General features: G+C 38.7%; 2 protein-coding genes across 15 annotated transcripts in view; one reads left to right on the forward strand and one right to left on the reverse strand.

The window, feature by feature from the left end:
* LOC136260500 (regulator of nonsense transcripts 2-like) lies at nucleotides 1–24,204 on the forward strand. 3 transcript variants are annotated; one of them, XM_066054241.1, is made up of 38 exons: nucleotides 60–98; nucleotides 143–184; nucleotides 1,180–1,358; nucleotides 2,861–2,945; nucleotides 3,737–3,810; nucleotides 3,874–3,954; nucleotides 4,011–4,040; nucleotides 5,013–5,141; nucleotides 5,194–5,241; nucleotides 8,573–8,659; nucleotides 8,719–8,804; nucleotides 8,868–8,910; nucleotides 10,788–10,919; nucleotides 10,967–11,059; nucleotides 11,262–11,369; nucleotides 11,482–11,571; nucleotides 12,053–12,248; nucleotides 12,303–12,371; nucleotides 12,423–12,532; nucleotides 13,393–13,478; nucleotides 13,526–13,634; nucleotides 13,745–13,802; nucleotides 13,855–13,910; nucleotides 16,449–16,565; nucleotides 16,617–16,718; nucleotides 16,766–16,849; nucleotides 16,908–16,949; nucleotides 17,506–17,607; nucleotides 17,700–17,892; nucleotides 19,755–19,891; nucleotides 19,943–20,194; nucleotides 22,474–22,554; nucleotides 22,599–22,700; nucleotides 22,750–22,837; nucleotides 22,902–23,032; nucleotides 23,078–23,168; nucleotides 23,826–23,982; nucleotides 24,030–24,204. In XM_066054241.1, the coding sequence occupies exons 6-38, from the start codon at nucleotides 3,880–3,882 to the stop codon at nucleotides 24,034–24,036; spliced, it is 3,291 nt and encodes a 1,096-aa protein (XP_065910313.1). In that variant the 5' UTR covers nucleotides 60–98; nucleotides 143–184; nucleotides 1,180–1,358; nucleotides 2,861–2,945; nucleotides 3,737–3,810; nucleotides 3,874–3,879; the 3' UTR covers nucleotides 24,037–24,204. The 3 variants fall into 3 exon arrangements, with proteins under 3 accessions (XP_065910312.1, XP_065910314.1, XP_065910313.1); XM_066054240.1 differs by lacking the exon at nucleotides 1,180–1,358 and having other exon boundaries at nucleotides 1–98; XM_066054242.1 differs by lacking the exons at nucleotides 1,180–1,358; nucleotides 2,861–2,945 and having other exon boundaries at nucleotides 19–98.
* The window catches only part of LOC136260503 (laminin subunit gamma-1-like), a 28,390-nt gene continuing 27,856 nt past the window's right edge, over nucleotides 24,097–24,630 (reverse strand). For 6 of the 12 annotated variants that reach the window (XM_066054254.1, XM_066054250.1, XM_066054252.1 and 3 more), the window contains one exon: nucleotides 24,097–24,627. Coding sequence is in view for 2 of the 12 variants with exons in the window: in XM_066054259.1 (XP_065910331.1) it covers nucleotides 24,574–24,627 (54 nt within the window). In the remaining 10 variants the exon portion in view is untranslated. The remainder of the gene's footprint in view (nucleotides 24,628–24,630) is intronic. The other 6 variants (XM_066054258.1, XM_066054260.1, XM_066054256.1 and 3 more) reach the window with 5 other exon arrangements.

Below are 24,630 nucleotides of genomic sequence, written 5' to 3' on the forward strand. Positions count from 1 at the left end.
CTTTTACATTCATTCTCGCATGCGCGTAGTAGTAAGCTTACTCTAAATAATGCCAAATAGTTGTATTTCAGAATAGTACGATGGATGAAGGAGCCAAGGTAACAAGCTTCTTGTCGTCATAATATTTGTAATTGTCCCTCAGGAGCGCGAAGACCGAGATGGCGAAAGAGAGGAAGCTGAAAAGGTTTGTGTGAAATATTGTTTGTGTACGATTTAAAATTGACTGCAAACTATTAAATTATACATGCCTTTTTGTGAGGAATTCTTTTTAACTCCATTTGTGTAACACTGGCACTAGAAACAGGCTTTGCTGGTATTGTTCAGAAATAATTTGGTAGACCATGGAACATTTGCAATGTTGTTAAAACACCGTTAATGGTCCACTATGTGGATCGTTAAACATAAGAGTATTGTAATGGATGATATGCGCAATGACGTTTTCTGATGTCACAAAACAAAATGGCCGTGCTAGTGTGGGGACTTTGTACAGGGTGGTATTGGGCGAGATAGTGTTTCCCTATGATAGCATTTATAAATTTGAAAAAAGGCGAAGGTGAGGTATATAGTATATAATGCAATATAAATAAGCCTAGTTGTGTCTGAATTTAAAATTTTTGGTCTGCTTTCCTTGTTAGAATGCGTTTTGCATCGTCACAGTACGTGTACTACTTACCTTTATTTTCTTGTGGTTCCAAGTGTAGAAAACTAGACAACATTCATTTCAAATACTGCGTGCTAGAGTCTCTGAATCCCCCACACTAACACGGCCATTTTATCAATTATGACATCAAATTTCGTTATTGCGGATATCGTCCATTTGTACATGTTTTTCATGTCTTTGTAAGACAAGGATACTACTACCAGATGGTTATGCAAAACATTCAACAGCAAGCAAAGCAACTTATTTATATAGCCAACTGTATAGTGCTGGACATCATAACTTTCCAAAAATGCAAAGTGCTATATAATTTGAACGGCCGCTACGCATGGTTGTAAACAAAGCACTAGTTTTCAAACTGCTGATTCTATGGCTATGCAATCAACGTCAGTTTACTCCTGATGTAATAAGAATTAAAATGACACCTAGGGATTTATCCTACAACAAAAGCATAAGGACCAAAACACGCCGTAAAAATAAATTTCACTTTCTAAGCACGCAATTCCTTTACATACTTTTAGAAAATGATCTATAACTCGTTGGCAGTTGATCCTATTTACTCCAAACAACTGTTGGTTGATTTGCCATTCAATGACAAGTAAGGCCATATACAGCTCTAACGCTAATTAACATGGCGGACAAAGTGTGGAATGTGGAGTTTCGATAAAACCTGTTGCTGTTCTTCATCGCTTTATAACAAGTAAGCCTCTGTTGTTACAGTGGTTCTTTAACCTTCTCCTAGTAGCCCTATGAATAAGCTTTCTTATGATATTTGGTTTTTGGCTAATGGAGTTAGGCAGGCCAAGAAACCTGAACAAACAGCTAAGCTGGTTTAATATAAACACGCATTCCTCAAATATTTTGTGTGGCTTTAAAGGTCAAGACTGCATCCTCTGTGTATTGGTATTAATAACTGTAATTCAAGACTGAAGTAGTGTTAAAAAAATCTGTTTCTGTACATTTTTTGTACATGCTTTATTGTCTCTGTGTACCAAGTGTCACTGTCATTGCTGTAACATTGGCTGAGAAAAAGTGAGCTTTTTGCTATCCTTCAATTGAAAATATAACATTGAAATAAAGGGTGATATCAAAAATCTGTTTCTGTAGAAAGTTAGAGCTATCACTGTACTCCTTTCCCACCAAAGGTTCAGGTTTGTGGCTTGGAGAAAAAGTGAAGGATGTAAAATACCAAAGCTAATTGGTTATTACATCATAGCATGAAACATTCACATTGATATGGCTTCAACTTCCATTTGTGTAACCACAATGGGTATATTCCCCACCTGTCCAAATTTCATTGACATTGAGCAAACCCTCATAAAGTTATGGCATCACAAACATTGAAAACAACTTTTGGAAACTTATGATGTCCAGCACTATAGCTATTGCTATGTTGAATACAGTCTATGCAGACCTGTCTACTTGGCACTGCCTGTATTAGTATTGTGTGCAATTAGCATAACAATTAGGGGTGGGCAATATTTCAATAATATCGAGAGATTCAATATTTTACTGATATTGATGTGTAATAATGATATTGAGATGCACTGTAACAAGCACAATGCGTTGGTAAGTATGATGCAACATCTTGTACAAAAAACATCATGGGTACAGCTCAGGCATACAATACGTTATAGTTAAAGCACCGCCGCACGTGTGTATGGTAAATACAGCATGAGGGGGCGTGTTGAGAGGCTAGTACAGCATAAGGTGAAGCCGAGTGCTGTATTTGCCTCGAGACACCCCCAAGTGCTGTATTTTTCGTACACACAAGCATAGGCAGTGCTTTGAGTGTTATATTGTACTTCCTGGTTGTCTGGCTCAGAGCAATTTTCTCTAGTACTCAAACCGCTGTGATTTCGGTGATCAGGATATCAGTAAGTGTTTACTGTATAGAGGGAAACTTTGGCGAAATTGCACTTGGTGAAATAAACTTTAGCAAATTCAAGCTCAATCTATAGCTATAAAGATGCTAATTTCAGGTGCTACAAGTAATAGGCAGGTTAAACTTTGGCGAATTTGTAGCAAATCACCAAATTCGCCAAAGTTTCCCTCTATATGGTATATAATACGGAGTCCAGTGATTGTATACAACCTAATGCATAGGTGACTATTGTGTATATAGAAGACATGTAAAATGTACTGAGTTGTGAAGTAGTCTACAATTATGCACAACCACCATGTTATTATTATACACCATAGCAACAGGCACAAGAGGCAGGCAAAGAGGTAGAGGCAAAGAACAAATTGAAATTTGACCAGCAACAGGCTAACCTCCATGTTGAGTGTAAGCTCATCACCAATGGCAGATCCAGGATGGGGAATTTGGGGCGAAAGCCCCCCCCCCCCTGCCCTTTCCTTTTAAGAAGAATAGCTAGTTATAGCTATCACTTTGATAATGCCATTTAGGCCGATATTAGTTTATTACTCAAGAAATGAATACTTTTTAGCTTAAAAGGCAGACATATTACCTCTCTTTACTACACGTTTAACCTGAAATCAAACTGTCACCCAGCACCTTTGTGCGTATTAAATACCTCTAGAAATAATTATTGTGTGATAGCTTTTGTAGCACCTTTTAAGACTTCACAACCTTCTACAATGGCCTAAATGGCACAATTCAACAGTAAACACTGCTGAGAGGTGATTATTTACTGCAATGTGTACATCAACTACAACAGATTAGGTCACGTAAACTTAATTATTAGTTTCTCATCCCCATCTGTATGGCCATACCACTGGTGGCTGAGTGCAACCATCCAGCACCTTCTGAAGTTGGTACCTTGCTAGAACAGTCTAAGAAAATTGTATTCTGAGTATTTTTTGCTAGCTAATTCAGCTATATAGTAAATAAAAAATAACCTAAAAATCTGCCCTCCCGCACTGCTATTTTCAATACAGGAGGATGAGAAACTAATAATTAAGTTTATGTGGCCTTACAGCTAGTAGTTGATTCCCCTTTTTAATGGTGTAAATTGTAACTTGTTTGTGCCCCTCCCCTTGCCAGCTCCTGGATCCGCCCCTGATCACTATGGTACCTCACTCACTTTATGCCATTTTGTTTTTTATATCTCATAGCAAGACCTGGTGAGGAATTCTTCAGGAAGTTGGATGGGTCGGTGAAAAAAAATTCTACCTTTATTAAGAAACTGGTGGGTTGTGAGTACTCAAAAGTTGTTGGCAGTATATAGTGTGTCCTTGTGGAATTGTTCCAGCGTACGATGACAGAACAGCAGAAGGAATCACTGAGTTTGGAGTTTAATGGTCTCAACCTCACTCGATACATTCCAGAAGCAGTGAGTGTACTGTGACAATTGTTGGTGCTGTGATTTTATTACCACCACACTTGTAGGCTACTGCAGTAGCAGAGGCTAAACTCAAGGTGAGAAATTTATAATGTTGTTACAGTCGTAACACTACTATTTATTTCTAACAAGCAGTGGTATATGTTAGGGCCTAGCTTCAATACAGAGCGTTACAACTTACAATTGTGGGTTTGAGTTTTTCTTTTACTCTTGTACTACGTTAAGGCTCCAATAAAAGTTCCTCTAATCAACTGATACAAAATATTAAAACAAGGTGTTGGTGCTAAGTAGGACACAGTGCACACACATAGCTGTAAAGAATTCTAGATCACAAAGAACGCAGCAAGGTATGTAAGATACCAAATACCAGATGGGACTGGAAACGCATGTGCTATGGGTTACTATGTGTCACAGTATGTGTACTGCATTTATACAGGGCCTGAAATTATGTTTTGGAAATGATCTGACATCCTAGCTGTTTTGTGGTTGGACATACTCAATAGTACTGTACAAAAACTGTTCAGACAACATTAGCCAGAAATGGTTGGAAAATGGTAGATGTCTGGCCATAATTTCAGGCTCTGTTTACACAAATGAGACATACAGTGTACACCACTTTAGTGTGGGTATTCAAAGGTGCCACTCGGGGTTTAACTTGCATATTGTCCCAGCTGCAGATTGACTCTATTTAACTAGTTACACTCAATTGAGTAATGTAATTGATTACAAATATTTCTCTATTGTGCATGCAGAACTCCGCAGACTATTCTGTATGCATGGAGCTCATCACTGCAATAACCTAAGGCCTTTTGGCTTTTCACTAATTATATCAATTTGTTTATGGCATATAAATGAGACACATTTTGACCCAGGAGTCCAGCAAGCTCTTGCAAATATTTGCAATTTCCTATTTTCAATTCCATGAAAAGTTATAAGGTTTTAAGTTGTATCATCATTTCTATGGAAACTATATACTGTTTTTGTAATCATACTTGTACCATGGGTACTAAGTCTTCCTGTTAGTATACTGTGTGTGATGGTTTGTGTAGCTGGCTGATATTGGCTGTGCTGTACACATGTGTACTCTAATACATCAACGATATGGTGACTTCTCACAACTACTGCTAGAAGAGTTTGATAAACACTTCCAGGGAGGGATAGACAAGTCTGAAGACAAAGTAACACCCTCTAATGTTACCATATTACCACTTCATCATACTTCACTTGTAGTCAGCTATAACCAGTAAATATCGCCTGGGACTGCGACTGCTGGGAGAAGTAAGTTTAGTATAAGATTGAAATGTTAGACTTGCCAGTGTTAAAATGTGTGTACAGTGGATCTAGCCCAGTTATCTGAACACCATTGTTCCTAGAGTCAAACAAAATGTTCAGATCGGTAAATTTGTTTAACTGAAGCTCATTAATTAATTGTGACCGGATCTGCGAAAAAGGGACATAATCGCACAAGTCTAAATTTACAGTATAAAGCATTGTACACATTGGGTGAAATTCTTTCATATTATTGAAAAAATTCTGTAAATTTTATTAACCCCTCTTTCTTAGTGAAGGAAGGGACTAACAATGAAAACCTGGATATCATCTTATTCACCTGCTCAAGAGGAGTTGGAAAATCTTTGTTTGGTTGCAGTAGACCCAAGGGTACGTAAGTTATGAGCGTTTGTTTACATCATGTCGAAGCGATCGTACACAAATCGATTTTTCTTCACGAATTTTGCCTTTGTATGTAGTGAAGAAGGGCAAGTAAAGGAAAACTTACCCAGTAATTGATTCCCCTGTTCATGGTGAACACGATGGTGAAAAGTTTGGTTCCGTACCTCGATCCGTTGGTAAGTTACAACCGTTTTTGTAAGCGCCTGTGATTTATTTTCCCTAGTACATATTGATTTTTCTGTTGTTGCTACTTTGTAGGGCTGTAACTCCCAAAGTTATTGGCATATGAAGCTGAAACTTTGCCAGTGGGTACACTTGGCTAAGTAGATTATAAATATTTAATAAATAAGAATTTGAAAAATATGCAATTATGTCCTGTTTTCGCAGATCCGGTCACAATTGATATGTAGGACATTATAGTGTGCTCTGTTAGAGTAACTGAAACGAATATCAAATTTTAAGAATCCAAAGATTCTCAGCAAATTCTTTTCAAGAAGTTTTTGTACAACTAGGTGCTTGAAAGGGACAAAACTACTTTGATTACTACTATATTGAATGTTAAAAGATGATGAATTATATAATGAGAGCTTTCAGTTTTCAGAAGCCCTTCAAGATTAAATGTGTTAGTGAATATTTAATAAATAATGGATATTTCTTAATGAACGAATGAATATTTGTACTATTCATTTCAGCCTTAGTATTTAATCAGTGTTCATGTCACGGAGGAGCCAGAGCCCAATGGTTTTGTATTGAAAAGTGTACTGGACCTCTTACGGTGCTGAAATGCCTCTCAATTGATGAAATATGACGTGTACATGGCAGTGGCACATTAAGCCCGTTGAGCCCCGCTGAATAGTGCGCATGAGATCTCACGCCAGGCCACAGATGCAGTAAATGTCTTTGTTGACCAGCTAGAAACACAGAGAGAAGAGTCCTACTCACGAAAGTAGTATGAATGGACACCCAAGAAGTCACGCAGCATACTTAAGATTGTAGTGGCATGCGCCCTAGTTGTGGATTGTACGAGACTAGAAAGATGAAGAAAGCAGGGACCACAAAGAAGGTTAGAAATGAGTATCGTGGCCACCATTCAATGTTGCTTCACTCCTTCAACACTAGACACCACCTTACAATCTCAAAAATACAATAAATTTTTTGTAGCGCTTCCAACCTTCTCTGCGGAGGAGCCTATATACACAAGTGTAAGGAAAGTTTAGAAATTTTATATTGTCATAGAAATAAAAAGTAGTGAAACAAGGGAGGTGGTTATCAATACCTGCAGCTATACTAGTGGACCTACTGGAGTCAACAGTGACTGAAGTATAGCTGTACGTGTAGATGACCTCCCTTGTTTCATTGCTATTTATTTCTATAAGTACTCCCTACTCAAATGTAATAACATGATTCATAACTGGTGAACTATCACATGATTCATAACTGGTGAACTATCACATATACTGCAATGGAAGAATTAGTGGTGCCACGATATGAAAAATTCACGATATCATGGGACTTGTATCATGATAGTCATGTTATATTAAATGTATTAGTATATGTTAAAGCATAGCCGCGAGTGCTATATGAAAAATAAAGTACGAGGCGCGCGGCCGAGGTGCTTTATTAGCATCGAGGCCAAGCGCCGAGTACTTTATTTTTCATATAGCACGAGCAAGGCTATGCTTTAAATGATTTATGGAACTTTCTAGTCGTGTAGCTTCACCATACACTAGGACTCGTAATTAACAAGCGTTGCACGAACTATTAGCAGCCTGAATGCACACAAACTAGTTTAACAAAGTAACTCACGCGTATTTCACCATAGTTTGGCATAGTAGACGTTCATCGCGTCTTTTGGCAGGTTTTGCTCGCAACCCACAATCGATTCTATTGCGAGTCACATGGTGAAGTATTTCCGTGATATCTCCAGGACTTGTCCGTTTACATTAACAAACGTAACAGCAACGTTACCTTCTCCCACCCATCATCGAAGCATTTAGGTATGTCTATAAAAGCAATCCAGTGGTGGAACTCGTATTGGCTGGGGTGATTGATCACTCAGCGCGGCGAGGCTATCAGCCTTCACCGGTTTGGGTGATTAGTCGCACTGGCGCGAGCCCCGTAGGCTATTAGCCTACACTAAGGCACGCGGGCAACTGTGCTTTATTGCCCACAAAGAGTGCTTTATTGCACCGCAAAGAGTGCTTTATTGAACGAATAAAGCACTCTTTGCGGTGCAATAAAGCACTCTTTGTGGTCGATGAAGCAGTTGGCCGGCTGAGAGTGTACTTTATGAAATTTAAAGTACACTTTTTCCTTTGATCTCGCCCACGCAAAGTTCTATAAAAACATGTTAAATGTTTTCACAGGTGGACAAGTTTTATTTAGTCAATCTGTTCTGCTTATAACAATTATGTGACAAAGTTGACACTTGTTTATTATACATCACCTAAGAAATATCCTCATATTTTTGCAAATATCAAGTAAATTGTGTTGTTTATATCATGATATAGCTTTTTTCTCTGTCACAATTATCATGATATACGACATCACTAGAAAGAATAATTGTGTCTGATACATTTATTGAGACTGAACATGCCCCAACTGTTGATTACTGAAATGCAAAGTAGCCATTTTACTACATTTTCAGTTGTGTTCCACCTGTTATACAGTGTTACAAATGAAGAACAGTACAAGAAGTGCTTCTGCAATCAATCCAGTTACACTATGGAAAGTGAAGCACTGCATAGTTGTGTTACCAGTACCTATGTGGTAGTGGAGAAAAGAAATGGGACATAAAGGACATTGTACAGTACGTAGCTGCTGTGGTTGGTGAAAAAGCTTGAAGCCCCCCATAGTCTTTTTCAATTGTTGTGTGACTGTATAGCATCATTAGTATTTACACGATACATCAGTACTCAGCCAGTTGTTTGTGTTACAGTTAACTTGTGTTGGAGTAATTGTTAAACAAGATGTAGCATTGAGCCTGCTCACCAAGATGTTACAGGATGTAATTCAAGCAGATGAGGTAATTGGATGTGTAATGTATATGATCTGACTTAGCCCCACCCTGTTTTTGCTTTGTAGGCTAGCCACACCCACTTGCCAGTTATTCTCAGCTTTGCTAGGCACTGTGCTGAAGATGTTGCAGGAATACTACCCAGGAAGCAAAGGTGTTTTGAGTAGTGTAGTGTATATTGAGATTGTGTTAATGTTGTATTGTGGTACGTACACAGGATGTTATTGCAGAAATATGATATTCAACCTCCAAAATTAAAGGTAAGTTTGTAGGTGTGTGTCTGTGTGTGTTGGCATTAGTAAATGCCCAGTATCTTTAGTAGTCAAGTGGGTGTGGTCTTCAACTTTTATCTGTTAGACTTATTTACATGTAGCTAGATAATAGCCATGGCTTGTATAGTAGCCGACCCCAGATAGTAACTGCACCACAGCCTAGAATTATAGTCATAAGAACCACGGCTTGTATCTGAGTATACTTATGCAAGTTTTGATAAGACACATCTGAAGCAGAAACTGGACAATATTATTGAAGGATGATTAAACAAGGTGAATCCGTTTAAACACCACAAGCTGCTGCCACACAAACTCATAGTAGCCGCCCTCAGATAGTAGCTGCCTTCGCATAGTAGCCGCAGGGTTTTCCTTGCTGAAAGTTGTAGTAGCCGCGGCTATTATCTGGTCAATTACAGTATGTCAAGAGACACACACAGTTTTGTGTCAAGAGCAGCAATAATTATGCAATTTTCATAGCTCTGTGGAACCTTAGATGATTTTTACTGTGCAAATTCCCTCCACCTTCAGTAGTCGGTCTGTAGTCCATGTGTCAAGTTTAGCATAATCCTTTCCAAGATACAAGCTGTCAGCTTAGTGTCTTTGTGATTGTTGTGTACTTATAAAGCTGCCACAAAATGCAAAACACGAACATAATATCCAATTGCCTTGAAAATTGGCTGGGTTTCAAAGGTGAGCTTTGTCTTAGTTTAATAATAGTTTCTCACATAATAGCAACACTTGCAGCATTGTTCTGAATTAGATTTTGGTGACAAGATCAAGATACTCTAATAGAGAAGTAGGTAATAGAAACACTCTAATATAACAGTCGCTTTGGTGTAGTGGAAATCCCTTTTCAAAATTCCTTCGTACACCCCTGTATACCAGGCTGTAAGAAAGGTGTGTCCCACAAAAATCAGAATTAAATTTTGGAAAATCAAAGGTGGTAGCCAAAAAAATCCAGATCTGCTATGATTTATTAATCAATTTTAAGAATGGCAGCATTGTTGTATCATTATTAAATTAACATCATTGCAGCCATTTCTTGGCCACCACATTTAATATCAAAATCAGAAGATTTGTATAAATACAGTAGTGCTTTTCCAGAGGACTCTCTTGCAATGGTTGTACATGTGTCTTGTTTCTCTGACCATTAAATATACTAACAACAAAATAATATTGGTGAAACGAATATTTGGTGATTTGCTATAAAATCGCAGTTGGCAAAAATTTGATTTGGCAGAATGCGCTCACTGAAAAACTGTTGATGCATGCGAGTGGTGTAAGGATGAAGTGTGCACATGCTATAGTGTGCAATCCTGTTTGTGCTGAAATGTATGAATTCAGTCACTGCATGCATCTAGTCGCTTTCATGATTGAACTGGCCCAGCTGGGTTTGGATTTAATAGTCTCGTAAGATTATTGGGTTCTACTTCAGCCCAACTTGTTTTGTGGGCTACGCCCATTTATCAGGATCATTATGCTGCCTGTAGAGTCTCACCCGTTTGTCAATAGCTGCACACGAATTCATGTCTGCTGCTATCTGCAAGCTTACGTGGAGCCATGCCCACTAATCGAGTGTACAAGTTCTAGTCCATAAGCCACCCACACCCATTTGCATGTGTTAATTTACCATTAAAGCAGTATCCATGAAGTCACACTTGGTTTGTTTTAACAACTGCTATCAAAAGCCTGGATACAAAGCAGCTATGAAAATAATATTGGTGGAATTTTAATTTGGTGGTTTAGTGACAAACCACCAATTTGCCAAATTTAGTTCACCCCCAAATTTAATTGATATACGGTATTAGCTGTTGATACTTTTTTGTTTGTGCACTGTTCATCTTCATCACTTTGTAATCATCCAGATTTTACCAGAGGCTAGCCAGACCAAGTTCTGCTCTTTATTACAAAGATACTTCCAGTCAGTCAAGAAGTGTTTGGTGGGAGAACACAAAGAGTTACACAAGAGACAGCGTAGGGACCAACAAATTCTACAGGTGAACCACAAACTGGTAAACACCTGATCATTCCTGTCACTCTGTAGAATAAAGGAGAATTGTCTGATGAACGGAAAGAAGAAAATGAAAAATTCCAAAAAAGTTATGATAAGTTGTTGGCCAATGTTTCAACCCTAGCTGTAAGATTGTCCACACAGCAGTGCTAGAAATAAGGGACAGAGGTTTCAAAGATGACTTGTGTATTGTAGATTATTAATGTCTTCCCCATTGAAAATGTATCAGCAATTTGTCCAGCCTGTGGTCAGTCAAATTATTAATGGTCGACTACCATTTCTAGCACTGCAGCAATAAGGGAGTTTTACAATTGTTATTGAATTGTAGGATGTTCTTGATGAGGACATGCCAGACCTTCCCGAGCAGCACACTGCCCCTGAAGAAGACTCCACTGGTGGTAGTATTGATATACAGTTCCCCATACCCAAATCTGAGGTGTGTAGCAGTGGTACTTGTGAGCTACTAAAGGTAGTAACTTTGAGTAGCTCATAAGTTCCTTGTAGTAGTAGTAGTGTAGTGTAGCAAATTATATGTTGAATTATTACAGTCTGAGATGGACCCATATTCATTATGGGAAGATGAGGATACTCGTATCTTTTATGAGTGCCTGACTGACCTGAAGACTAAAGTGCCTTCAGTGAGTTAAGAACATAAGAGTATATTTCAGATGGAGGCCACAATAGATCATGAAGTACACCTTAGTTATAGTTAGAACACACTGTATAGGGTTTCTACACTATAGAGACACAAGAATGATGTGAGCGACACAAATTAATTACAAAGGCTACATGTTGGCATGTTCAATGTGCTTTAGAAATTTTCCCTGAACAAAGCAGATAAGAGATAGCAAACTGTGGATGCTAGCTAGTACTGGATGGTGCCGTAGGTGCAAGTTTTTATCAGTTATACATGTGGTGACTGTTCTGTTACAGTATTTGACTGACTGCTCTAACTTGATTATGTATTTTTTGGGAAGGGGGGGGTTGATACTGTGGTAGGGCACATATCCCCCTTAGATCCACCACTGCTACATTAGGACCTGTTTGACATTGTCACTATATTGAGTTGGCCACTAAGCAAGATTTCACTGTATTGCTGATATGTTGTTGTGCTTACAGATCCTCTATGACAGTCATCCTAGAAGTCGGTCAGTCAGTGAGTCAGCTAGTAGTGACACAACTGCCCCAGCTAGTAGTGACACAACTGTCCCAGCTAGTAGTGATGTAACTGTCCCAGCTGGGGACAGTACTAGTGACACACCTAGTGGTACTGGTGACAACGAAGCAGCCAGTCAAGAACAAGAAGAAATTGAAGGTGTGGTTGCATGCTGCTGCAGATGATTGGCTAAGTAATTTCTTGGGTTTCCAGATCCTGATCAGCTGTTAGCTGAAGTACTGGAGGAGGAGGGGGAGGAGCTACTAGCTGCAGCAATGGAAGGTGTGGCTGCTGCTCCAGAACATTGTATAGTGACATGATGACTTGTTTCAGTTACTGAGGATCATGAAGAGGAGACTAGTGAAGTTGGTGGACTACCCAGCCAGTTTGCTTGCTTTGTTGACAAGTTACCAACTTGTATGAGCAAGCAAATGGTGGATGAGGTAATGTAGTGTGTTTATTTGACTATTTGTACTGTGTGCATGTGAGGCATATCATACAGTATAATGCTTCCAATTGATTATCATGAAATTTAAAAGGAATTATCAAACAGTACAGTAGTACTGTTTAAGTAGGAATTACTCCAAAAGTGACAGGCATTGCCTAAAATGCTGCCTTTACAAATCATCGTAGAGGAATCAAAAATTACCTTTGTACAATAATATTAGTTCATCTAACATGAAATACAGCATTAAAGACAAGAAAACACTTCTGGTGACCAGATATAGAATTGTTTAAAGAATTGCCAAAACCCAATTTCTTCAAGCATATCAATTTTCCACATCAACACTTTCTCTCAGCCTGCAGCATAATTAGAAGCCACAGAATTATTACAGAGCTGGATTTCAGAAGCGCTTCAGTCCTGACGCTACTATAAGAGGTATACTAGCTAGATATCTGTAACTTCGCAATTGGGATCCCGAGTTTGTGACCACACCCATCAAATAAAGATCTAGGTGGACTAATAGCAATATAGTATGGGGACCACGCCTCTTAACTATTTACTTAACAGTAAACAAGATGACCTCACCCCTTATTTGGTCCAGATAGCTGCACACCCCATTAGCTGACTCAAGATATTACAGTCGTTCTAATACAATTAACAGTCACGTATGATATTAGCTGTGCTACAACAAAAAACTAGTATTTAAAACAGAATTGTCAATTTATAAATGAAGTAGGGATCTATACAACAAAAAGTAGTGAAACAATAAATGAATGATGGTATTACAACATAGCTTGGTGGGAAAGTCACACTGATCAGTTCCTACAATTATGACTATTTGTGTTTTTGTGCTTACAGATGGCTACTGAGTTCTGTATGAACTTTAACTCTAAACCAAACAGGAAGAAACTAGTCCAGTCACTGTTCAGTGTTAGCAAGAGCAGGTTAGACCTGTTTAGCCTGTTCACATAAGCAACACATCACAATACAGGATGGACCTGATCAGTTACTATACACGTTTGGTGGCCACTCTACATCCAATACTAAGTGACATTGCTCCACAACTGGTAGAGATGTTGATAAAGGACTTCAAATTTCAGGTAAGATGTGGAACGTGTTTATAATTACGAGACTTTCCCTCCTGATTATGGAGCTATTTTCTGTTAGTGTTAGCTAAGGATGTTGTCATCATGTAACTGTCATTTATCAGGTATACAAGAAGGACCAGACTCACATTCACTCTAAGCTGAGAACCTGCAGGTTTATTGGTGGGTGTGGCTGCAGTTATATGATGTACAGCGTTACTATATTTGTATACAGCGGAATTAACCAAATTTGGACTGTGTTCAAAGCCTGAGACAATGAGATGTATAACGGTATGTAAAATTATTAGTACATTGTAACATGTTATTATGAACACTCATGATTCATAATGAGGGAACCAACATAGTTTAGACACTCAATTAAGACCCAATAGTAGTAGCACAACTGACCTAGAAAAAATTGGGTAATTTTTTATTAGGTCTAAAGTGTCCATATTAGGCAGTGAATAGAGGAAGCTGGTATTCCATGGAAAACAAAATAAGTGAAATTCTTAAACAGTTGACATGCATGTACCATGCAACCTCCATGTATGTTTACTGCAACATGACTGTTCCATGTATGTGAGGTGCATGTATCATTCAACAACATGCATGTTACTGTGAGCATAGATATATGACTCTTAGTAGGGATTGGAAAAGCGCCCAGTACATTTGACGTTACTGGTTAGATACGAGGCGTGTTTCACTTGCTACCGCTTTGAAGAGCATGAAAAGGCTAACATTTCTTCTTCCTGTAGGCTATTACTGTAGGTTTTGTGTTCTGTAAGGTTGAGTGATACAAGCTGTTTTGGTGGAAGCCATTGAGTGGCCTTTCCCACAGAAGACACTTGTTATATGTGTCCGGATTTGCGAAAAGGTACCTTTTTCACACACAAAATTTGACCCATTTTTTGAACTTTGAAGTGTCATAACTCTTGTATCATGGCGTATAATTGCCTAAAATTTTCCATGAGTGTAGTTGCAGTATCTGGCTGCATTTTGATATTGATAGCAAGTTAATCAGTATAAAGAGTCAAGTGTAACATCATTTTGTTTGCTGGTATGTAAATGTGTTAAAAAGACATATTCTGCCGTTTTGGTATCGCTTCTACACCAAGGTAAAAATTTCTGTTCCTGTAGCCTCTGCACACACTTCCTGGTGGTATCAATGGTAAGTGGCTTTTTAGAACACCTTTGATCATTAGAATTGAACTGAACGGTTTGTAAGTCACACCCCTGGTTTAAACAGTGCGCATTTCCTTAGTTACAACTTTGCTTGGTGCTGTAATACCCTTGTGTTTCTGTTCTTGTACCTCTGCATGGTTGTTGTCTGGTGAAACCATTTGTCCTTCAAGAATTAATCTAATTCCCAAGCAGTTGAATAAAGCTGGTAGTACGGTAACACACTTCACTAATGGGTTCTAACCCCTCTCACAAAACCCGTAAAACTCCATCATTGACCAATAAATTTAGTATGTGGTGCAAATTACAGGAAACACATTCCCATTCAAAACATGGCTATTTTAGACATGTGACTCCATTTCCAATCCCTATTAAGAGTCGTATATCTATGCTGTGAGGGTGTACCATGCATGCAATGTCATCTTCCAGTCCCATGCTTGTAACATGCATAGTACAGTATGTTGACATGGTACATGTAGAATCCCACAATGAAAACCGACACTTGGTCATTAGAAAATTGATATAATAGTGAGGAATAGTTTGGTAAGTCAAAGCTGTTTGTGTGTGTGCATGTTTGGGAGATCCTGTAGGTTGCATATTACAGGTGCAATATTTCAAGCTGGGTGTTACTTGTGATCTTTATAAATTGGATGTGCACAAAACTATCCACTCTAGAACAATCTAATGTAGCTCAATTACTTTTTAGTACACTTTAACACACAAACAAAATCTCTCTACAAGTTATTTCTGCTATACTTAAATATACCAAGCAAAGCAGTAGCTATTAGTAGCTAACTACCCAAGTTTCTTAGTGACAAATACTCACTTAAGAGTAATCCAACCATCCCTAGTCATCCATTGTCAAACATCACTTTAATGGTTAAGTGCTGTTTTTAGCTCCTATCACTTAGTACGTTATAGCACGATTCTAATAAATTCAGTCAGTTACTCATGTGTGACAACTGGTATATACCAGTATAGTGTAGTGATTGCGTAGTAGCTTCAGCCTTAGTTGTATAGTAGATTGTTTTAGATTGCCTTTATTATTGATGGTTGTATCCTTGGTGGAGGTGAGGAGTGTAAACCCTACAGTTTAAATAATAGTTATACGGGCACAATGTGGAGTCTATGAAATTTATAAACCCGAAGGCCTGGGCTGTAGCGCATGAGCGAAGCAAGGGCACTACTAAGGGCCTGAGGGTTTACAAATTTCATAGACTCCACATTGTGCACGTGTAACTGCTTTAGACTCTATTTCACATTACACTCAGATTACTTACCTCATCCACAGCTGTTTCTGCTGTAGGTTCGGCAAAAGCGGCTGTGATAATCTCGGCGATAATACTAGCGCCATGGCAACTGTGCATCCTCACGTGACAAAATAATAGTGCTCGTTAAATCACTGCACGTTAACAATGCACAGCAATTGAATAATCCTAGATTTTGAGCATATGTTATATTGTGCCTGAAGGCGTGGAGTATATTAGAAAACAAGGTGGAGTATATGAGATTTATTACCCACCCAAAACAGCCTAAATAGAGTCTAAATAGTAGTAAACTGTTTAGAATTTCACTTATTTTATTATTCTGCTAATCCATATTCCGTTAAATACAGTTTTGTATTGTATTACACACTGGTGATCATTACAGCTGCTACTACGAGACTTTTCCTACCACAACATTGAAATGACATGTGTGATATTAGAGTACTGTGGCCGCTACCTGTATCGGTCACCCGACTCTCACCCCAGAGCTAAAACACTATTGGTGAGACATGCCCGGTATTATTAATCATTTGTTATTATTAGTGTTTATTAGGAAATTATAGTACGTAAGAAAGACAAGTTACATCTTGATGGTCGACAAATTGGTATGATAGAGAATGCCTTGTACTACACCAACCCTCCTGCTGTTACCAGAGTAAGATGTGACTACTGTGTCATGTGATCCAGCTACTCTTAATGTAGGTGGTGAGGAAACAACGTCCTCCATTACAAGAATATCTGAGGAAGTTATTGTACAGGGACCTGAATAGAGCCAACACTGAGAAGGTATATAATTTGAAGGTGGATTATTTTGTGTCGATGTGTGTTGTTGATTTCTTTGAAGATATTGAAACTAGTAAGGAAGTTTCCATGGACTAATGCTGAGGTCTGTTTGTGTGTGTATAAGCATACATTCCCATCCAGCCTTGTCTGGCCAATCCTGGGAGTGTTATTTTGTGCTGAATGACTATACAAGAGGTGAAGGTTATGCCATTGCGTCACAAATCCACAAATCTTTTTTAAGACTGAGAAACTGTACTGTCATCCAAACACCCCTTGCCAGTTACCAAGTAAGCCACCTGTATAGTAGCTACAGCTCTATGAACAAAGCTCCGCTTCGTCACGATAATTCACCATATCAGTGCACTGCTGAAGTTTCTAGTCTATAGTTAAACTTTCTTGGCAAGTGGCAGAGAATATTTGTAAGCATTGTAGATATGGTAGGCTTGGCTTAGAGCAGCTTTTACTATTGTCTTGTAGAGGTTTGTGGCTATGTGATGCAATGGGTGTAGTCGTTTAGCACCAATTAATGCTCCCAAGGCTCTGGGGATTGAAGCCTAAGTGACAAGACTACATAGTATGCATGTGTCTGTGTCTGTTATTCTGTAGTTTGTTGTGTTTGTGTACATGTATTGCATAGCTTGTGAAATGTATATTCACAGATATTCCAGTATGGTGTCCATTGTTTCACTAACATTTGGAAGGTGAAGTTCAACAATATTGACTGTGTGGCTAACTTGCTGGCTGGACTGGCATCATATCAGGTCAGTGTAATATTGTGACTGTTATATTAGAGTGTTTTGTTATGTGATTGTGTGTAATGTGTACTTGTTGATAGTGTGTCCTATTACATTAGGAGGATGTGGTGGTCAGAGTGATTGATGCTGTACTAGAGGATATTAGGTTAGGATTGGAACTGCCTGTGGTCAACCAACGACGAATCAGCTCGGTCAAGTTTCTTGGAGAGCTATACAACTACCAGCTAATTGATGCTGCTCTCATCTTCAGAGTTCTGTACCTCTTCATCTCATTTGGGTGTCGTTCTGATGGTAAGTGTGTTATCCAGGTAAAACGTTAGCAACAATTTGAAGTTCAATTGGAACTTCTTATCATATGGTTGGTAATACTGTATTTTAGGTTCCCTTCCTTCCAAAAGGTATAGCCCACCTCCTGTGTAATGTATCAAGTCAAGTATTAGGAATTTGAAGTTTGATTAGGGTTCAGAGTTCAAAGAAAATAAAAAGTAGTGAAACAAGGGAAGTCGCCTATACCTGAAGATTGAATTATAGATTAAATGTCCGCTAGTATATATCTTTAGGTGTAGGTGACCTCAGTACTTTTCATTCTTTGATCCCATGTGTCCTTGTATGTACTTGGTCACTTTTTTTGTAACGTTATTATGAGTGGTGAACTCGTGCATACCGCATTAGAAGAATGGCGTCAGGCTTACTGTTTTCATCTGCGTGCATGCCCCAACTGAAATAACAAAGTGGCAGTTATGCTACGCTTTCAACTATGTTCAGTCCGGTATACAGTAGTTCAAATGAAGAACACCGTGAGTAATCAATCCAGCCACAATGGAAACTCGGGCGGTTCCCACTACAAACGTAGGGAAGTCATCATGCAACATTACTTCAAAGTGACACCTTTTGCTGTCAGTAAAGATAAATTTGACACAAAGGAGAACACAGGTAAGTCCATGAAGCATACATTGTGTGTACTGCGGTATGCCAGAATGCACCTGTTGGGCTGAAGCAACTTCGAGCAGTGAAAAAGTCGTATTAGCTGTTATCAAGTAACACTTGTCTGAAGGCATCAGTCAGTCAGTAGAAAATTCCACTGAATAAAAAAAAATTTTTAACAACTTATTGGAATGGAAGCGTTCAGGTCATACATTAGGTTTGATTATACTAACCAACACTGCTAAGGCGCCATGAAGGTATTGTGAGGTAGCTGGTTTTGGGGTGATATTTTTGGTCAGAAAAGCCCATATTGTACTGTGTGATGTTAATTTTTTGGTATTGACACTTTCTTTGCAAACATGTATAACGTATGCCACAAAATTTGAAGCACTTATGGTACTGTAAGGGGGAGTAGATAGCTGCACTTATAACAACTGGTATTGGTTTTGCTAAAAAAAGTGAAAAAACATTTTTTAAAAGCAGGAACAGTGACCACATCCTTAATTAATGATCTTTTAAGTGGGATACTTCTGTCAGAGGCTCACTCAAGAGTCAAGATCATCTGCAACTTTAAAACAGTCACCGTAATATAACAGTCAGGTTCGATATGCTAATAGAACAGTGACACGTGTATATCACAACTATGCTATACATGTAGTAAAACTAGGATATTACAAAGTAGTGAAACAAGACATAGCATTTCAACATAGCTTGGTGGGGAAAACGTCTGCTTTAGCATTAAACATATTGTACATGCCAATGTAGGGATTTCCCACAAAGATATGTGTTGTGATACCATCATTATTGTTATCTTTTAGTGTTTAAATTTCTACTCATTTAAAAATACTGTGTTTACTTGGTTAAATGCCACAACATTTGTTACTTTAGTTTAAACATTGATGTGGCGACTATTCACACTTATAACTACTACTTGTTGATTGAAAATGATGTTTAAGCCCTTATTATTTCAAGATTAATTGTGGCTCCACTCAAGTGTGGCTTCTATTGAAGGTGCAACATTTATCCCAGGAAATACAGTACACTAGTTTCCTATAAAGCTCTAACAATGTCTTAGTACTGAGATACTTGTGACAGCAAACTACTGTTAAGATATTTGAACACACTTTCAGCATCTTAGAAGTATAGACCACTTAAGATCTATCCAATAGAATCCTTTGACTCACCTTGATGTCTCTAAAGTTATGTCTAATACACTCCTTTTTCTCAAGGTACTTCTCAACAGTTGGATCCAGTGGACTCATACTCACGTGCCAGACTGGTCTGTATTCTCTTGGATACTTGTGGACAATATTTTGAGCACGGCAGCAGCAAGAAGAAACTTGATTATTTCTTAGTATTCTTTCAGGTGATCATGTGATGTGCTGTGATGTAATATGATGTGTACATCACATACCAGTGTTACCTGTTCAACAAGAGACAACCACTTCCGCTAGAACTGGATTATCGAGTCACTGATCTAATGGAGACACTACGACCAGGTCTAGCACTATACGAAACCCAACAGGAAGCCATACAAGCAGCCCTGGAGTTGGAGAAACAATTCAAAGAAAAGCTGGGCAGTGATGGGGTCATCACTCAACCCACACAAGGGGAGGATTCAGATGATGAAGACAACCCAACAGATCATCAACGTAACATGGACTATGAGGTATGGTGGGTGTTATATGGAATGATAGTTGAGTCACTGTCCACTGCATGCATTATGGTAGTCTGGCGTAGCCGTACCGCGCACGTAGCGCGAGGGTCTGGTGACAGCCGCATTCAGTACCTGTGCCAGCCTTACGGAAAATTGGTGCGTCCAATCAGATTGCTTAACGACCAATTAACAACATTCTATGACGTGATTTCCAATTTAGGCCACTATGACTTCCGTTTGTACAGATCGAATTCCGGCTGCTGCTGAATCTGCAGCATTATCACTAGGGTATTCTTCCTTGAAACCAGAACAAAGAGACGTTATAGTGGAATTCGTTTTGGGGAGTGAAGTATTCGCCGTTCTTCCCACAGGTAATGGGAAAAGTTTGTACTATGCTTGTCTTCCCCGAGTGTATAACTGCTTGTTAGGTGCGACTTCTTCTATAGCTGTTGTTGTAACTCCACTGACAGATAATGAAAGATCGGGTGCATTAATTAATAAGAATATTGTACATGTGTTTCGCGCGCATTTTCAAATCATAATTGCATTACATCTGCACAGGTATTGAATGCGGCTGTCACCAGACTAGCATTATGGGTGAGATCCATGTAGGGACTTTGTGTGTAATGATACCTTTGTAAATTGAAGGGGTCAGTGGAAAAAGGGAACAAGTGCCATTTCCAATGGGTTGTACGGTATATAGCGATCATGAAGAACTGGGTTTTTCCAGCCAACTAAAACTATCCTGAATTTCCCTTCATGACAGTTTGGCAGCATTGATTAGCCCAAAAATGTCTTCAGACCCTTTCAAAAAGTTTCTATGGAATTTTTAGAAAAATTTCTATTTACAGAATTTTATGCTGACTGACTAACTGACTATATGAATTAATGATGCCTCCAGCCAAGCATAACTCGACAATGGATAAGGAACGGGTTTGATTTCTTCACTGTTCGACATTGCTTTGTCCCGAGATGTGCCTTTTCACCAACCACAGTATGTATAATGCACGCATCATGGACTTTCCTTTGTCTTCCTTTGTGTTCCAGGTCTTTTTACTGACATAGCACAATGTGGTTTCCCTGTCAGTGGCTGCGTTGGTAATTATGCTTATCACTCGTGTTTTCCATAACAACTGAATTGATTGCAGAGGCACTTCTTGTACATTTCTTCGTTTGTAATGTTGTGTACTAGGTGGAGCATAGTTGAAAACAAAGCGTAATGGCCGCCTCCCTTTCCATTACGTAAGGTGTGTATTCAGGTGCAATATTACCTTTATGGCATTCCTGGTTCCGTTCTTTCTTTTAATGTGGTATGCGCTGGTTCTTTTGTCAATAAAAAAGTAAACAAACAAGTAGAAGGAAAATTAGGAATTTGTTATAATGAATTTACCAGTCCAGCAGTGGTTCAGTCCACTGCTTTTTTTTTTTTACAATATTACAAAAAAAAATCAATAAACAATTATCATCACCTAATCTTTTCAAGCGAAACTTGTAATATATAGCACTCGTAATATACACAGTTCTCCCTCATCATACTATTACCCTTACAACCAACCACAACACAGCACCGCATTGGGTTGTGCTCCACCAAGCGTGGGCTACTACTGTTAATGACTTTAACACACCAAAACACACACTAAAGGATTCACACTGCACAAAGCTACTATTACTGCTCATTTCGTACATGTATAACATTTCTAAGTGATAGTATACAAAACAGAGGAGTGGGGGCTAGTCAAAACCATAATAAGCTAAACATAAATTTGAGTCTGCCCAGCCCAAGGCAGCCCCTGGAAAAAACCTGGTACGCCTTTTTTTTTAACATACCAGGAAAAACCAAAAAATTGTCATGTTGTGCATTAACTAAAGTTCAAGTAAACAGGAAATCCATGATTACATTCTGCCAGAGTCTTCAAGTTCCAGCAAAATCACCTACAGAGAATCAAGAACAAAAAACCTTAACGGTGTTGGGAGGGAGGATGGGGTAGCCCACTCATACAAACACGTGGCGTAGAATGAATTGTAACACTTTACCTTACCTTTTATACCTACTATCACGTGAGAGAGGCTCACGTGACAACCAATAGTATTCATGTAGGAGCTTATTTTCTGTCGAATTCATTACATTCAACTGACAGAAAATACACCTCCTGTATGTTATCCCTGATTGTTACTTACCATACACTGACTGGTAGAAGTTAGAACTTGAGTTGTACACAGGTAGTCAGTGTTTCTCTGGTTAGACACAAGACACATGATCAAGTCAACAACAGTGTTTCACTTTTATATAGGAAGAAGATGAGGTGTTAGATGTTGACGATGATATTGATGATGAAGTGACCATGGATGATCAGCAACCATCTGATGAAGAGGTGTGGTAGCTCATGTGAGCCTCTGTGATCTCCTATCACTACAGGAAACTGAAGCCATCTTAAAGAGTGGACTTAAACTAGTGTCCTGTAAGGAAGATGATGACTTTATGGCTGAGTATGATAAGATGATGAGTGACAGTCAACAGGTGAGCAAGTGAGCCAGCAGACACCATTACACATTATTGGATTATACAGAGTCGAGCATCAGTAGACTTGTCTAAAGTACCAGTGTTGGATGTAGCCATCCCCATGCAACTGAAGGGTTCCAACCAGAAGGGAAATGGTATGTGTAGTTGTGATGTTGTGTGATGTAATATCATGTGACATCATATGACATCACAACACAGTGGGTGGTGACAACACTGGTGGTGGAATGGACTTCAAGTTGTTGGTGAAGAAAGGTCACAAACAGTTGGTGAGAGATCTGAAAGTGCCACTTAACTCTGAGCTAGCTAGTGGACTAAAAGTCACTCAAGAGGTGAGTACAGTTGATGATCAGCTAATACTAATGATCAGATTACAGGCTATGAAACATGAGCAGAATGAGATGAAGAGAATTGTACTCAACTATGAACAAATGCAGATAGAAGAGGAGATACAAGAACAACATGAAGGTGAGTGATTGTAGAAATAGACCACAGCCTGCCTAAGTGAGTTAGAGTAACAAATATGGAATTACAATTGGAGGTGCACCGATATGGTTTTTAGCTGATATTCTGATAACCGATATAAAATAATATTAAACAAAGCCTATCCAATGTGGTAGCATGGACATTTTCTCTAACAATTTGTTCTCTAAATTTAGTAAATAAGTGACAGAGTGGGACTGTAATCAATAGCCAACACTACATAAACATGCTCTGTGTTAGGGTATTACTAGAGCATGAGTGCCCATAAATAGATGTTTATCAGTGCACCTCTAATAACAGTGCAGTGAAATGTATGATCTAATAGAGCAATCACCCTAATAGAACATTCATGAAGAAAAAACACAGAATCATTGTTCTTTTCTTGATCACACCAATCTGAAAAAAAAAAGGAAATTAAAAAACTAAAAAAGCAAGTCCCAAAGCTGACCATTACCCACCACCCCTCCAAAAGGTAATAACTAGGTCAAAAGGTGATCGTTAAAAGTGATTGGCATTAGTAGCCATTTCTTGGCCACTGCATTTGACTTCACAACTTTTTTACTCTGGCTTTTTAGGGGAGGGATGACACTTTTATCACAACTTACGTATTTGAATTGTCTCGTTGTGTTCCATTTAATGTAGCAATGTTGGCAGTGTTTAAAGATCAGAGGACACAGCAACAACACCAACAACAACAGCAGCAGCAACATCAAGGTGGCTTTAGTAGACATCATTATCACCACGGTAACAGGGGAGGGTACCACCATCACCATGGGAGACAACGACATCATCACACTGAGTGAGTGATATACATGACTACAACTTGTTTGAAAACTTGTTTGACAGGTACTAAACTGGAAATGAGACCCCTCCCCCATAAAACTACCAAAAATGGAATTAGTTGCAGAAGATGTCAACTGAATCACAAACTGACAGTTATGATAATGTATAGTTTGTATGTTACAATATCAACAACAATTTGACTTAACACAAAAACTATTAATAGTGGTAATCCTGTTGATGTCACTGATTAATCCCTCCAGTGTGATGTGTACACTCCTAACATCATCAACAACACTACAATGTCTGAAGTATTGTTGTGTGTAGGTCTCCTCTAGGTCTGTAACAATTAATGGTAACACACGCACTCACTGCTGATACAGTGGAACCTGTCCAAACTGGTCACCCTACAAGCCAAAGAGTATTAGGCATAATCAGATGGTTGCACTGCTGTACAAATTTCTCACTTGGGAAACTCACTCATAGTTGTGGCTTAGTGGTATCCAGTAAGGACAGGTTCTACCATTGACAATGTCTTGTATTCTAGTGATGTTGAGTAGTTGATTGATCTCAGCTAGCAACTGGTTTGACTGTCTTCTTATTGTTTCACTCATACTAGCCTGGTTGCTAACTCATCCACTACTTGCCTTGTTTGCTTCCATTCCTA

This window comes from Dysidea avara, chromosome 7 (genome assembly GCF_963678975.1).
Source record: "Dysidea avara chromosome 7, odDysAvar1.4, whole genome shotgun sequence".
NCBI classification, from domain to species: domain Eukaryota; kingdom Metazoa; phylum Porifera; class Demospongiae; order Dictyoceratida; family Dysideidae; genus Dysidea; species Dysidea avara.

What these genes read in the sequence shown, in the direction of transcription:
- LOC136260500 (XM_066054240.1), top strand. An exon ending in AGACAATGAGATGTATAACG is followed by an intron (nt 13,911 to 16,448) that starts GTATGTAAAATT and finishes TGATCATTACAG; the next exon opens with CTGCTACTACGAGACTTTTC. An exon ending in TTCCATGGACTAATGCTGAG is followed by an intron (nt 16,950 to 17,505) that starts GTCTGTTTGTGT and finishes GTATATTCACAG; the next exon opens with ATATTCCAGTATGGTGTCCA.